The 12,908-nt window shown below is 49.5% G+C and overlaps 1 protein-coding gene across 1 annotated transcript in view; it reads left to right on the plus strand.

The window, feature by feature from the left end:
* The window catches only part of LYPD5 (LY6/PLAUR domain containing 5), a 4,557-nt gene extending 203 nt beyond the window's left edge, over nucleotides 1-4,354 (plus strand). Inside the window, exons 2-5 of the mRNA XM_059381839.1 lie at nucleotides 1,912-2,040; nucleotides 2,547-2,723; nucleotides 2,946-3,092; nucleotides 3,498-4,354. Of these exons, the coding sequence (XP_059237822.1) occupies nucleotides 1,912-2,040; nucleotides 2,547-2,723; nucleotides 2,946-3,092; nucleotides 3,498-3,757 (713 nt within the window). The 3' untranslated portion in view covers nucleotides 3,758-4,354. The remainder of the gene's footprint in view (nucleotides 1-1,911; nucleotides 2,041-2,546; nucleotides 2,724-2,945; nucleotides 3,093-3,497) is intronic.
* Nucleotides 4,355-12,908: the final 8,554 nt, after the last annotated feature.

Raw genomic sequence — 12,908 nt, forward strand, 5'->3', positions numbered from 1 at the left:
GAGGAGAGGCTGGGGGCCTGGACCCCTGGGTCTGAGGGAGGAGAGGCTGGGGGCCTGGACCCCTGGGTCTGAGGGAGGAGAGGCTGGGGGTCTGGACTCCTGGGTCTGAGGGAGGAGGGGCTGGGGGCCTGGACCTCGGATCTTGGTGGAGGAGCTGCTTGGATACTATGTCCTTCTCATGTATCTTCTTTTCTGTTCTCCATCAGTCATCTCTTGCCCCCTCGGCAGCCTCGCATCCTCCACATGCCTCTGTTTGAGGGTACTTCTGGGGCACCCTGGGGGCTCTTTCCAGAACTGGCAGGGAACTTTGGCCCTCACCCTCAGGCAACGCCTTCCTTCAGTTTGGGAAAAGACAGAGACATACTCATGTCAGGACCGAAGTGTCTCCAGAGAGGAAACTAAGCCTGCACACACTGTGTGTGTGCCCATCCACGAAAGAAAGTCTGATTTCTGTGTGTGTCCCTGTGTTTCTCTGCACCAGATTTCATGTGTGAACAGGTGTTTGAACAAATGCTTCTGGGTCTCTTTTTGTTTGAGTTTTATTTTCTTTTTAAAAGAGACGTGCATTTAATTTTGCATGTCTGTGTCTCTGTGTTTGTCGAACCCTGTGACGGGCAGGCCGGCGTTTGTGTCTGTGCGCATGCGTCTGGCTACTGCAGCGTGTCTGTCTTTCTGCGTCTTGGATCTGTCTGTGGTTTAAAATTGTATGTTTTTGTGTGTCTCGTTTTAGTATCTCTAACTTCACAGGATTGTGGTCTCTGATTTTGTTTGTGTGTCTATGATTCTTTTTTCTTTTAAGATTTTATTGAGACAGATAGTGAGAGAGAGCGTGAGAGAGGAAAAGGTCAGAGGGAGAAGCAGCCTCCCCAAGGAGAGCAGAGAGCCCGAGGCGGGACTCGATTCCAGGACTCTGGGATCATGACCCGAACTGAAGGCAGAGGCTTCAACCAACGGAGCCACCCAGGCGCCCTATGTTTTTGATTCTTGAGGCCATATTTGTCTCTCTCTGGGTATGACTTCTTGTGTCCCTGGATCTCTGCCTGCTGTTTTCGTTTCTGTATCCACATCCTTCTCTTCCGTTTGGTGTGATCTTGCGTGTGTCTTGTGGGGGGGGGGGGGGGGGCCGGGGGGGGGGGGGGGGGGGGGGGGGTTCCATGGGCGGGTCTGGGTGGTACTTATTTTATGTGTGAATACAGAACTCCACATGCATGCTCGGGATATTTTGTGCATGGGTGTGAGACTGGCATGAACCTGTGTCTATCTTGTTATTCGGGGCTTATGTCAGTGTTTTAAGTATTTCGTGTGAGTGTTGCTGGGGCTGGCTCCCTATGCACGGTGCGAGACTGCACATCCCATTGCCTGTGCTGGAGTCTGATTTCTACCCACGGCCTTTTAGTGCTGCTGGACATCCTGAGTTTAGTTGGGAGAGGGACAGGCAGAGCAGGAGTGAATCACTTCCTCCTTTATTTAATCTTAGTGTGCTTCCTGGAAGAGGGTGGAGATCCTGAACAGCTGGGGGAGGGAAACAGGACTGGCAGGTGCACAGAGGCCATTACTCTGCCAGGAGGTAGACACTGCCATGACCAACCACAGCAGTGGTTGTGAGGTACAGTCATATGGGCTGCCCACCTAGCCTGACTGACGTGAAGGCCTGAATCTTAGTGTGCCTAGTTCTCCAGGCAGCAAGGCCTGGCTCCTCTCAGAACACAGCTGGTGGGATGGCCATTTGTTAGGGGGAGCTCTGGGGGAGTTCCTGGAACAGGCTCCTCTCCCCCCCCCCCCCCCCCCCCCCCCCCCCCCTCCCCCCGGGGCGCCCCCGGGGGGCTCCCCGGGCCCGCCCCCCCCCCCCCCCCCCCCCCCCCACACCCAACAGAGCTCCATTCACCCCACGCACCCTGCTTCTCTCCGCAGCATCCCAGGCCCGACAATGCTACAACTTTCAACACATCTACTTTGGGCCCTTTGACCTCAACGGCATGAAATTCCACAATGTCTCCTGTCCCCATGGATGCTCTGAGGCTGTCTTGTCTCTGGACACTGGTGAGGGACAAGAAGTGGCACAAAAAGGCCAAAGGGTGGAGGCAGAGACAGGGATGAGAGATTAAGGAGGGGGAGGAAGGAGGGGAAGAGCCAAGGGTTTGGGGAGATTAGAGATTAGAGAGGGCAGAGCTGAGGACCGAGAGCGGAGGTCGAGGGAGGGAGGAGGAAGGAGGGGAGAGAGAAAGACCCGGAAGGATGAGGGGTGTCAGATGGGGCAGAAGCAGACAGTGGGAGCCTTGAGGAGGAGACTGGAGGGGAGAACGTGGGGGTGGGGGGCTGGGAAGGGGTTGGTGAGGGGAAACGGCGTAGGGAGAGGAGGGGAAATGGAGTTTACAGGCCGAGAGAGGAAAGGGAAGGGCAGCAGGGAGAGGGGAGGTGAGCGCCAGAGAAGAGCTGAGGAGGAGGGAGAGATTGAAACCTAGAGGGACGGAGCCTGCAAGTTAGGAGCGGGGGAGGAAGGCTGGGACGGGGCCGCGCAGCAGGCCCGGGTCCCCTCCTGCCCCCAGGGTACCGCGCCTCGGTGACCATGGTGCAGAAGGGCTGCTGGACAGGCCCGCCTACGGGCCGAATGCTGTCCGACGACCACGCGCTGCCGCCAGACTACTCGGTGGTGCGCGGCTGCGTCACCGACTTGTGCAACACCGACCTCATGACCCACGACTCCATCCCCAATCTGAGCCCCGGTGAGCCAGAGGGCAAGGCCCGGGGTGGGTTGAGAGGGCGCCCCCTCCACGCCGGCCGGGGCAGGGCAGGGGCGTGGCCTCCACCGGGCACCTCCTCCCTCGCGCTGGGCTTTCAGCCTTCACCTAAATCAGGCCAGGCCGGCACGCGACGCAGTGCGCAGCCCACAGGACCGACCTACCTCGCAACCATTACCTGAGTGTGCGTCTACGCTCTTTTGCCAGCGCCCAACCCGCCAACTCTCAGCGGCTTGCAGTGCTATGCCTGCTTGGGGATCCACCCGGAGGACTGCACCCCGGAGAAGTCTCGACGGGTCCACTGTCACCAGGACCAAAGCGTCTGCTTCCAGGGCAATGGCAAAATGACTGTTGGTGAGAGGCTGGGAGCAGGGCAGAGCCTGGGCAAAGGGTGTGAAGGGCAGGCCTGAGGGTAGAGGCGCGGGACAGGCCTGACAGGGAGCCATTGCTGTGGTCTGAAGAAGGAAGCGTGGCTGGAGGGAGGAGACATGGTTCTCCTTTGAGGGAGAAGCATGGCCCTGGTCAGAGGAAGAAGGCATGGTTCAGGTCTGAGACAGGAGGCAGAGCCCTGGTCTGGAAGGATAAAGGGATGGCCTCCTCTGAAGGAGGAAGCTCTGCCCTGTTCTGAGGGAGGAGGCAGGGTCTAGTCTGAGGAGAGGCAAGTCTGAGGACCCAGTCATGGCCCCCGCCTCTGAGGTGGAGGTTCAGGTACTGCTGCCTCCCTCAGTTCTGACCTCCTCCTCACCGTCCCCCATCTAGGCAATTTCTCAGTCCCTGTGTACATCAGAACCTGCCACCGGCCCTCCTGCACCATCAAGGGCACCTCCAGCCCCTGGACCAACATCGACCTGCAGGGCTCTTGCTGTGAGGGACACCTCTGCAACAGGGACTCTGTGACCCAGTCCTTCACCACTGCCGCGGCCACTGCCCCTTCCCAGGCAGCCCTCGTCATGGCGCCACTCCTCGTGGTCTCCCTGCTGCTGGGCACTGTGGGAGGACCCCTCACTCCCCTCCCTTAGACAGCTCCTCCAGCCTCTTCCTGAACAGTTTGCTGGGGGTGGGCACGCACCTGCTTCTACAAACTTCAGCCTCTGTAATGTGGCTCACTGGGAAATGGTGTCACACAAGAGTTGCACTCCTGTCTCTCTCGGCCACCACCACGCCCCCTCTTCCCTACCCCTGCCCTGCCCAAACCTGATTAGCAGGCCTGGGAGAAATTGGGAAAGGTCCCCATCATCCCAGGGTGGGGAGGAACAGCCACATCCTGGCCCACACGAAGGGCCACCCTGACAATGGCTCTTACCGAACACTAGTGACACCCTGGCACCCAACGACCCAGTTTCCTCCCCCTGGAGCCAGCGTGGAGCTACAGTGATGTCTTTATGCGTATCATCACGAGAGAGTTTCGAGAGGCAGCATATCCTCGGAGCTAGGAGCTCAGACTCTGGAGCCAGTCTGCATGGGTTCAAATCCCAGCTCTACCGTCTAGCCTGGGGTGAGTTACTCAACTTCTCTGCACCTGTTTCCTCACCTATAAGGCAGAGGCGATAATAAAACCTACACTAATGACAAGCCCTACCTTGCAGGAGTTGTGTTCAGAATTTAATGACATGACTGTGGACTACCTCGGACACAAGAGCCACCCAGCATGGGCTGGGCTATTATCACAAAGTCCATGAGCAAATGAGAGGTGAAGGCAGGTACTTGTGCCCGTTTATCTAGTGAATGGGCAGCCGGGAGTGTGACTCCCAGCCCCATTAGCCGCTAAACAATGCTACCGCCCAAACACACAGCTGTTGATGAATTTGACAGAAAGGCACTTGAGCCGAAGCTGAACCAGGATAAATTCTCCAATCTGTGGAGACTGGAGGAGATGTCCCAGAAGAAGTGATTCCTAAGCCAGCTCTTAAAGGATAAAGAGGTCTTGGCAAAGAGAAGGCAGAGGAAGGGCATTCCAGGAGGAGGAGACAGCCTGGACACAGATCCAGAGGGAGGAAGGAACACAGGGCAGGCAGATGTGTATACATAAACATGGGATCCCACAGTGTGTCCTCTTGTCCCCGTGCTTTACAAGGTCCTTCCACATCCTGTCCCCCACTTGACCCTCCCAATGACCCAGAGAGGCACTCAAGAAAGGGACTTTCATCCCCGTTTGGCAGCCAAATTGCCCAAGACCCAGTCAGAGGCAGTGATTTTCAGAGTAAGTGGCAAAAGCAATCCCCACATCGTCTAACTTCCTTAATGAAAAGGAAGTCGTCTCAGAGATGCTCCTACCTTCCTGTGAGGTCAAGGGGAGACGTGCTCTAGATGTCTACACATCCTAACATAGAAGGAGAAGCTGAATGTCAATATCCATTCATTCATCGCATTTACTGAGCACCTACCGCTTGCCAGGCACTGTCCTAGTTTCCAGGCATACAACAGTGAAGGAAACAGGCAAAAGTCCCCACCTTCAAGAAACTGACCTTTTTTTTTTTTTTTGAGATTTTATTTATTTATTTATTTATTTGACTGAGGCAGGGAGAGAGAGAGCATAAGCTGGGGGAACTACAGAGGGAGAGGGAGAAGCAGGCTCAGCAGGATCCTGACATGGGACTTGATCCCAGGACCCCGGGATCATGACCTGAACCAAAGGCAGATACTTAACCTACTGACCCACCTGGGTGCCCCAAGAAACTGACCTTTCTAGTGTGGAAGGCAGACTTTGGGTTTTATTACAAATGTGATTTGAAGTCAGTCTGATGTGTCCGCTTGGCTAGGCTCCATCTCTTAGTCACTCAAATGCTAATCTCAGTGTAAGTACGAAGGTATTTTGTAGATGTGGATATTATAGTCCCTGCTCAGGTGACTATGAACAAGGGAGATTATCCAAGATCACCTGGGTGGACCTGGGTCAGCCAGTCAAAAAATGCCTTAAAAGCAGAGCTAAGATTTGCCTGAAAGAGAAATCCACCCGTGGACAGCATCTTCCGCCGGTGCCCGAGAGCTCCAGCCCACCTCTCCTGCCAGCCTGCCCTGTGGATTCTGGACTGGCCTGGCCAGCCCACACAATCACATAAGCCTTGCCATAAATCCTTTATCTTTATATCTCCGGCTAGCTCTGCTTTTCTGGTTGATTCCATTCTGATACAGAATCTATTGGAGAATTTATAGCAGGGAGATGCCACATTTCACATAAATACAGGTCATCTAATAGTATATGTAGACTATATTATTATGTCTTACATAGTGTGCACATAATGTTATTATACAGATATAATTATATGTATATAATTACATATAATATATAACTTTTTCACTGAAATGTAAAACATAGTAAAATGCGCAATGTGCCATTTTTCCCATGTAAACACCAGTGTAACTTCCACTAGATCAAGATACAGAACATTTCCTGTTCCTGTCCACAAAGCCTTCCCTGTAGCCCTTCACAGGCACTTCTACCAGGAGGGAGCCATTATTCTGACTTCTATCACACATCAATTCTGCCTAATATTGGACGTCATATAAATGGAGTATCATACGGTGTGTCGTCTTGTGTATGTTTTAAAAAGATCCCTGTGTCTGGGAAGCTGGGTGGCTCAGTCAGTTAGGGAGACTGTCTTCAGCCCAGGTCATGATCCCAGGGTCCTGGGATGGAGCCCCGCATCAGGCTCTGTGCTCAGTGGAGAGTCTGCATGAGAGTCTCTCCCTGTCCCTCTGCCCCTCTCCCCATTTGTGTGTGTGCTTGCTTGCTCTCTCTCTAAAATCAACCAATCAATAAAAATTTTTAAAAAAAGAAGTCAGGATACTCAGTGACTTAAAGAGGGGACAAGGGGATTTCTGGGATCTGCTCCCGAGTTTCTTTCTTTTTTTTTTTTTTTAAAGATTTTATTTATTTATTTGACAGAGAAGGACATAGTGAGAGAGGGAACACAAGCAGGAAGAGTGGGAGAGGGAAAAGCAGGCTTCCTGCTGAGCAGGGAGCCCAACGCGGGGCTCCATCCCAAGACCCCGGGATCATGACTCGAGCCAAAGGCAGACACTTAATGACTGAGCCACCCAGGGGCCCCTGGTCCTATGTTTCTTGATCCAAGAATTCACCCTGCTCTTTGCTGATGATTTGTGTCCTTTCTCTATGTATATCATTTTCCATAAAAGGTTGAAAAAAGTTTTAAATGCTTTCTTGGTGCAGAAATGGCAAATGAGGGGTGGTGAAGAATAAAATGTACCCCCTTCTGGAAGTTACTTATTTGATGAACAAAGGGATAAAGAAGACTTCAGTTAACCATCTCGTGACATGGTAACGTGTTAAATGAAAAGAAGCGCCTGAGTAAATAAGTCTGGGAAATGTGTTGATTGATTGTGACTTACCCAAATGATGTTTAGAATTGTTAGTATCTGCGTTCTGACTGAATGGACTTAAATTTGCGCATCCTTCATTCGGCCTATCCCTTCATGTACATCTGTGTTCTTGATCTGTGGTCATCTAACCCTTTTTAACTACTCACCCAACAACTAATTATTGTTATTTCCTAATTGCAGTGCAGAAATAGCTGGTCTTTTTTTTTTTTAAGATTTTATTTATTTATTTGACAGAGATCACAAGTAGGCAGAGCAGCAGGCGGTGGGGGTGGGTGGGTGGGGGAAGCTGGCTCCCCACTGAGCAGAGAGCCCGATGCGGGGCTCGATCCCAGGACCCTGAGATCATGACCCGAGCCGAAGGCAGAGGCCCAACCCACTGAGCCACCCAGGCGCCCCCAGAAATAGCTGGTATTGATGAGAAGGAAAAGGCAGTGGAGACATAGCATGGACGCTATTGACAAAATTTTCTTTTATGAACGTCAAGACCACCCCACTGTGAATCTTTATATGAAATAATAAAGGGAAAGAAGAGACAAGATTCAAAGAAGTTAGTAGATAGATGATAGATAGATGGAAAGATAAGAAAGGAAGAGAGGGAGGGATGGAGGGAACAACAAATGAAGAAGAAAACATGCGTATCCATAGTTCACATTTTTGTAACTGGTCACAAGGCCATAGTTGATATGTAGGATTTCCTTTTTTTGTTACTCATTCCAAGTTTCCTTTGCCCTCAGCTGGAGAGTGTCCTTAAACTAGGCCGGTGACCCAAACACACATTCCTGAAAGTTCTAAATCCTTAGTGATCCTGTTTTTCTTTTCTTTCCTCCCCGCCCCCCACTATTGGACATGGAATCTCGAAGAAGTGTCCCTGAGAATGCTTTGGGTTCCAGACTTGCCTACTGGTTCTGTGGCATGAGGAGTCCAAAATGCGCAGGTGGCAGTCTCTCCTTCAATTTAGAGGAACCACTGCTGTGTCCTCTAGTGGAAATATTCTTTCCTTGGGAACAAAGACCTCCAAACAAGCAGAGCTCAAGGTCATGGGAACAGGAAATAAAAATTCTGCAAGTGGGCAGTAGGTGTAACAGTGAGAGGAAACCCTCCCCCGCCACCCTTTGATACCCAGACCCATGTGTTCTGGCTGTGGGGAGACAGCCCTGTAAAATGCTCATCACCTCAAAGTTTATCCTGTATCCTATAAGACGGAGCCTCATCCTTTCAGGGTGTTGACTCCCAGTGGGCAACAATAACTCAGTCACCCCACTGTTTTCTCAGTCCAGCTTCTTTTAGGTGATGGGATATGAGGTGAGACCAGTGATATCCATGGGCATGAGCCCATTGCCACACTTCATTCACTGTACAAAGAGGTCCCTGGTCAAAAGCAACACTGTGTGCAACACTCAGGGGAGGGGAAGACATTCTGCAGTCCTCGGGAGGGAGTTTATATAAGGTGGGAGAAGAAAAGAGAGCCCTTAATCCTCCAAGTGTCCACTTACACAGAGATGACCACTTCAGACACGGGTTTTGGAACTGAAGCTGAAAGGTAGTAAAGGAACAGCATCAATTCACGAAACCTAGACTGAAACACATCATTCATCATGGCCCTCTCTACAGGGTCCATAGAGATGACTCCCAGGCCTGGAGGAGCTCCGAATCTGAGGCAAGGGAGGTAGGTCCACTCCCAGACAGCCACAAGCCTGTGGCGGAGGGATCCGCATGTACAAAAGGAGACAGAGTTGGAGAGGGATGTAATGAAGCTGGTGCCAAAGAGAGAAGAACCTGATGGCAGGTCTTGAAGCAAGCCATAGGGACAGAGAAGGGAAGAGCATTCCAGGGAGAGGGACTAGCAAGTTCAAAGACAGAGAACACAGAAGTAGAAGTAATCTCAGGAAAGAATCCACAAACATTTGTGATTCATTCTTCTGTGCTGGGCAATTCTGGTGACTCCTACCCTTGAGGACTTCTTGGTCTGGTGGGGGATGCAGGCTACCAGCCAGATGGCCATAAGTCCCCAGATAGATCAGGGATCTTGGGCTGGAAGGGCTAACAGGTAAAGAAGGAACTTCTGATTGAGGGTTGAGGCAATGAAACATCAGGGTGTCTTCACAGAGGATCGAACCTGTGCTGGGTCCTGAAGGATGAGTAGAAGGTCATTATGTGGACAAAGTGGGGGACAACATCCAGGCAGAGGGACAAGCCCATGCCAAGGCCTCAGGAAATGTGTTACATTGTGAGAAGATAGTGGGACAAAGGCAGGAGCAAGTAAGATACAGAGAGACCTGCAGGGAGGGACAGTCAGCAAATATTCATAATCTATTCTGAGCTGGATCATACCAGGGACCCAGTAATGAGTCAGGTTCAACCCTGCCTCCCTGGTGTGGAAGAAGATAATGAAAAACCCAGAGGCTCATGAGTGGTAAAGCAGGAGGTGTGAGGGTCTAAGGGAACTCCAAAGGGGAAGACCAGGGAAGGCTATGGACAGGAATTAATCTCTGAGCAGATATCTCAGTATCTAACAGTAACTGACAAAGCAGCAGGGGGAAAAGCATTCAAGGAGGAAGGGACAGCACTCACAAAGACTTGGTTTGTGTATACAGTGTGAGGAACGAGGATGAGGTGAAAGGGGTGGCAGGGTCCCTGAAGGACCTGGAATGTCAGGTGAAGATAAAGTCCCCTGAACTTTTCCCTACAACCAGTGGGGATCAGTGGAAGGGCTTAGAGCAGGGGAAAGACAGGATGGAAGCCCAGTGATGGGAAGCTATTCCTGTGACCATGCAGGGGACAGACCAGGAAGAGTGAGACTGGAGACAGGGAGAAGAGAGAAGAGGTGGTCTCTCACTCATGGTCAAAGGGCCAGGGGCCACATAGGGTTGAAGGGTTGGGGAGAGAAGAAGAACAAAGAAAGCACCGTGTGTGAGGGCTGTGGGGTAGGAGGAGTCAAGTTCCTTGTAAGTGGGGATAGTGGTTTCCTCTGGAAATTGGGAAGGGAACATTGTCATAAAGGGGCATCCAGGAAGATTCTGAGGAGTAGCAGTATTCTCTCTGGGTGTCCAGGTTGATTTCTTGGGCATTCACAATACAATTATTTGTCCAAAATATACCTCTGTTTTTTTTTTTTTTTTTTTATTTTTTTTTTTTTATTTTTTTTTTTTTAAAGATTTTATTTATTTATTTGTCAGAGAGAGAGCGAGAGCGAGCACAGGCAGACAGAGTGGAAGGCAGAGTCAGAGGGAGAGGGAGAAGCAGGCTCTCTGCGGAGCAAGGAGCCCGATGCGGGACTCGATCCCAGGACGCTGGGATCATGACCTGAGCCGAAGGCAGCTGCTTAACCAACTGAGCCACCCAGGCATCCCCAAAATATACCTCTGAATGTTAGGTACTTCTGCACATATGGTCCATTTCATACAAAAAAAAAAAAAAAAAAAACCGCTAACAGCAAAGTTAAGGCCAGAGTCCAGGTCTTTGGACTTCCATATTGTGGCTTTTTAATCTTTGGTGATAGAGGTCAGAATAGTGACCATTCCTGGTGTGTCAGTTGGGAGTACAAGAGACCTTGCTGTGACAATAGGGATGCCCCATGGCTTGATCTGGTGCTGGTCACATGTGTCCATACGCAGGTAGAACAGCGTCAATCTGTACACTTAAGATTTGCAAGCTTTACAATGTGTAAGCCATACCTCAATGAAAAGAAACAAAATTCAAACTACGACATATAATTAAATGATATCATGTCTGGGATTTGCATTAAAATAATAGAGGAACTGAGGAAGTGGGTGGAGGTGAAATGTTATCAGCCATGAGCTGGTCGTTGTTAAGTGGGTACATGGCAGTTTATTATACTCGTCTTTTCTGTATCTTTGATGTTTTCCAAAATAAAAAAGATATACATGAATGTATGTATACATGAATAGATGAGCACATAAATAGTTAGGACAGATACCTACTGAACACACAGTGACCCAGGTATTCCCTCCCTTTGGAACTCAGATGTCTGCCTTCTCTCCGTGATGCCTGGATGGATCACACACACATCACTCCTTGCCCAAGATTTGTTTGACCTCTCCAGCTTAATAGAAGTGGGAGCCCTAATCAGCACCAAGGACAGATCTGTTGCATTGGATCTCAGAACCACAGACAGCAACTTCAACTATCTGGGTGGAGGGACAAAGGACCGAGAAATGGAAAAATGACATCCTTCCCATCTCCAGGACAGTGTGGAACAGGGTAAGAAGGTAGAGTCAAAGGATGGCCAATTGGTACCATTGAATAAGAGCATTCCTTCACAAATATCCACTGGGCATCTCTTGCTGCCAGTGCTGTTCTGAACACTGGGAACAACAAGATCCCTGTCCCAATTAGACAAATAAGAAAATAGGATTATTGGGGTGCCTGGGTGGCTCAGTGGGCTAAAGCCTCTGCCTTCGGCTTAGGTCATGATCCCAGGATCCTGGGATCGAGCCCCGCATCGGGCTCTCTGCTCCTTGGCAGGGAACATGCCTCCCCCACCTCTCTCTGCCTGCCTCTCTGCCTATTTGTGATCTCTCTATCTGTCAAATAAATAAATAAAATCTTAAAAAAAAAGAAAATAGGATTATTTAGAGAATCCTAAGTTCCATGAGGACAAAGCAATTAAACAGAATACAGGATTCTTTATGGAGACAGAGGGGACCATTTTTAAAGAGGTGGCCATGAAAGAAACTATATTTGAGCAAAGAACTGATTGAGGTGAGAGAATGATTTATGAGGAAATTGGAGGGCCAAGTACTCAGGCAGAGGGACAAGCAAGCGCCAAGATCCTGAGGCAGGAAGGGGCTTGGCAGGTTTGAGGATCAGCAGGAAGCCCAATGTAGTAGAGCAAAGTAAATGGAGGGGAGATTCGCAGGAAAAGTTTTGGCAAGATAGGAATAGACATAGAGGAGAAAGAGAGGATAGTATGAAAGATAGAGATTGAAAGAGTCAAGAAAGGGGCACCTCAGTGGCTCAGTCAGTTAGGCGCCTGCCTTCAGCTCAGGTTGTTATCCTGGGGTTGCTAGATGGAGTCCCACATCAGGCTCCCTGATCAACGAAGAGCCTGCAGGACCCTCTGCCCCTCACCCCGCTTGTTCTCGCTCTCTCAACCCGATAAATAAAATCTTAAAAAAAAAAAGAAAGAGTCAAGAAAGATCCAGAAGTTAAAAAGAAAAGGCAAAATGATACTATCTGCAATTTATAAAGTACAATTTCCATTATATTTACACAGTTGATCCTTGAACAATATGGGTTTGGCTTGTGCAGATTCACTAATCACAGATTCCTTTTTTGATAAATACAGTACTATAGATGCATTTTCTCTTCCTTATGATTTTCTTTCCTCTACTGACTTTATTGTAAAAATACAGTATATAATACATATAACCTACAAAACATGCATTAATCAATGGTTTATGTTATCAATAAGGCTTCCAGTCAACTATTAGTTCCAGGCTACTAGTAGTTAAGTTTGAAGGGAGTCAAAAGTGGTATGTGGATTTTTCAACTGTGTGGGGGGATCTGTACCTCTAACCTCCCATTCCTCAAGGATCAACTATATAATATTCATATGTATACATATATTTTTATTATGAAAACTTCAAACACAAAAGTGAACCAAAAGCTATGATATTTATTATCATTGTGTAACAAATCACTACAAAATCTAGTGTCTTTTTTTTAAGATTTTATTTATTTATTTATTTGACAGAGATCACAAACAGGCAGAGAGGCAGGCAGAGAGAGAGGAAGGGAAGCAGGCTCCCTGCCAAGCAGAGAGCCCGATGCAGGGCTCGATCCCAGGACCCTGGGATCATGACCTAA

Source organism: Mustela nigripes, chromosome 17 (genome assembly GCF_022355385.1).
Source record: "Mustela nigripes isolate SB6536 chromosome 17, MUSNIG.SB6536, whole genome shotgun sequence".
Taxonomy (NCBI): Eukaryota; Metazoa; Chordata; class Mammalia; order Carnivora; family Mustelidae; genus Mustela; species Mustela nigripes.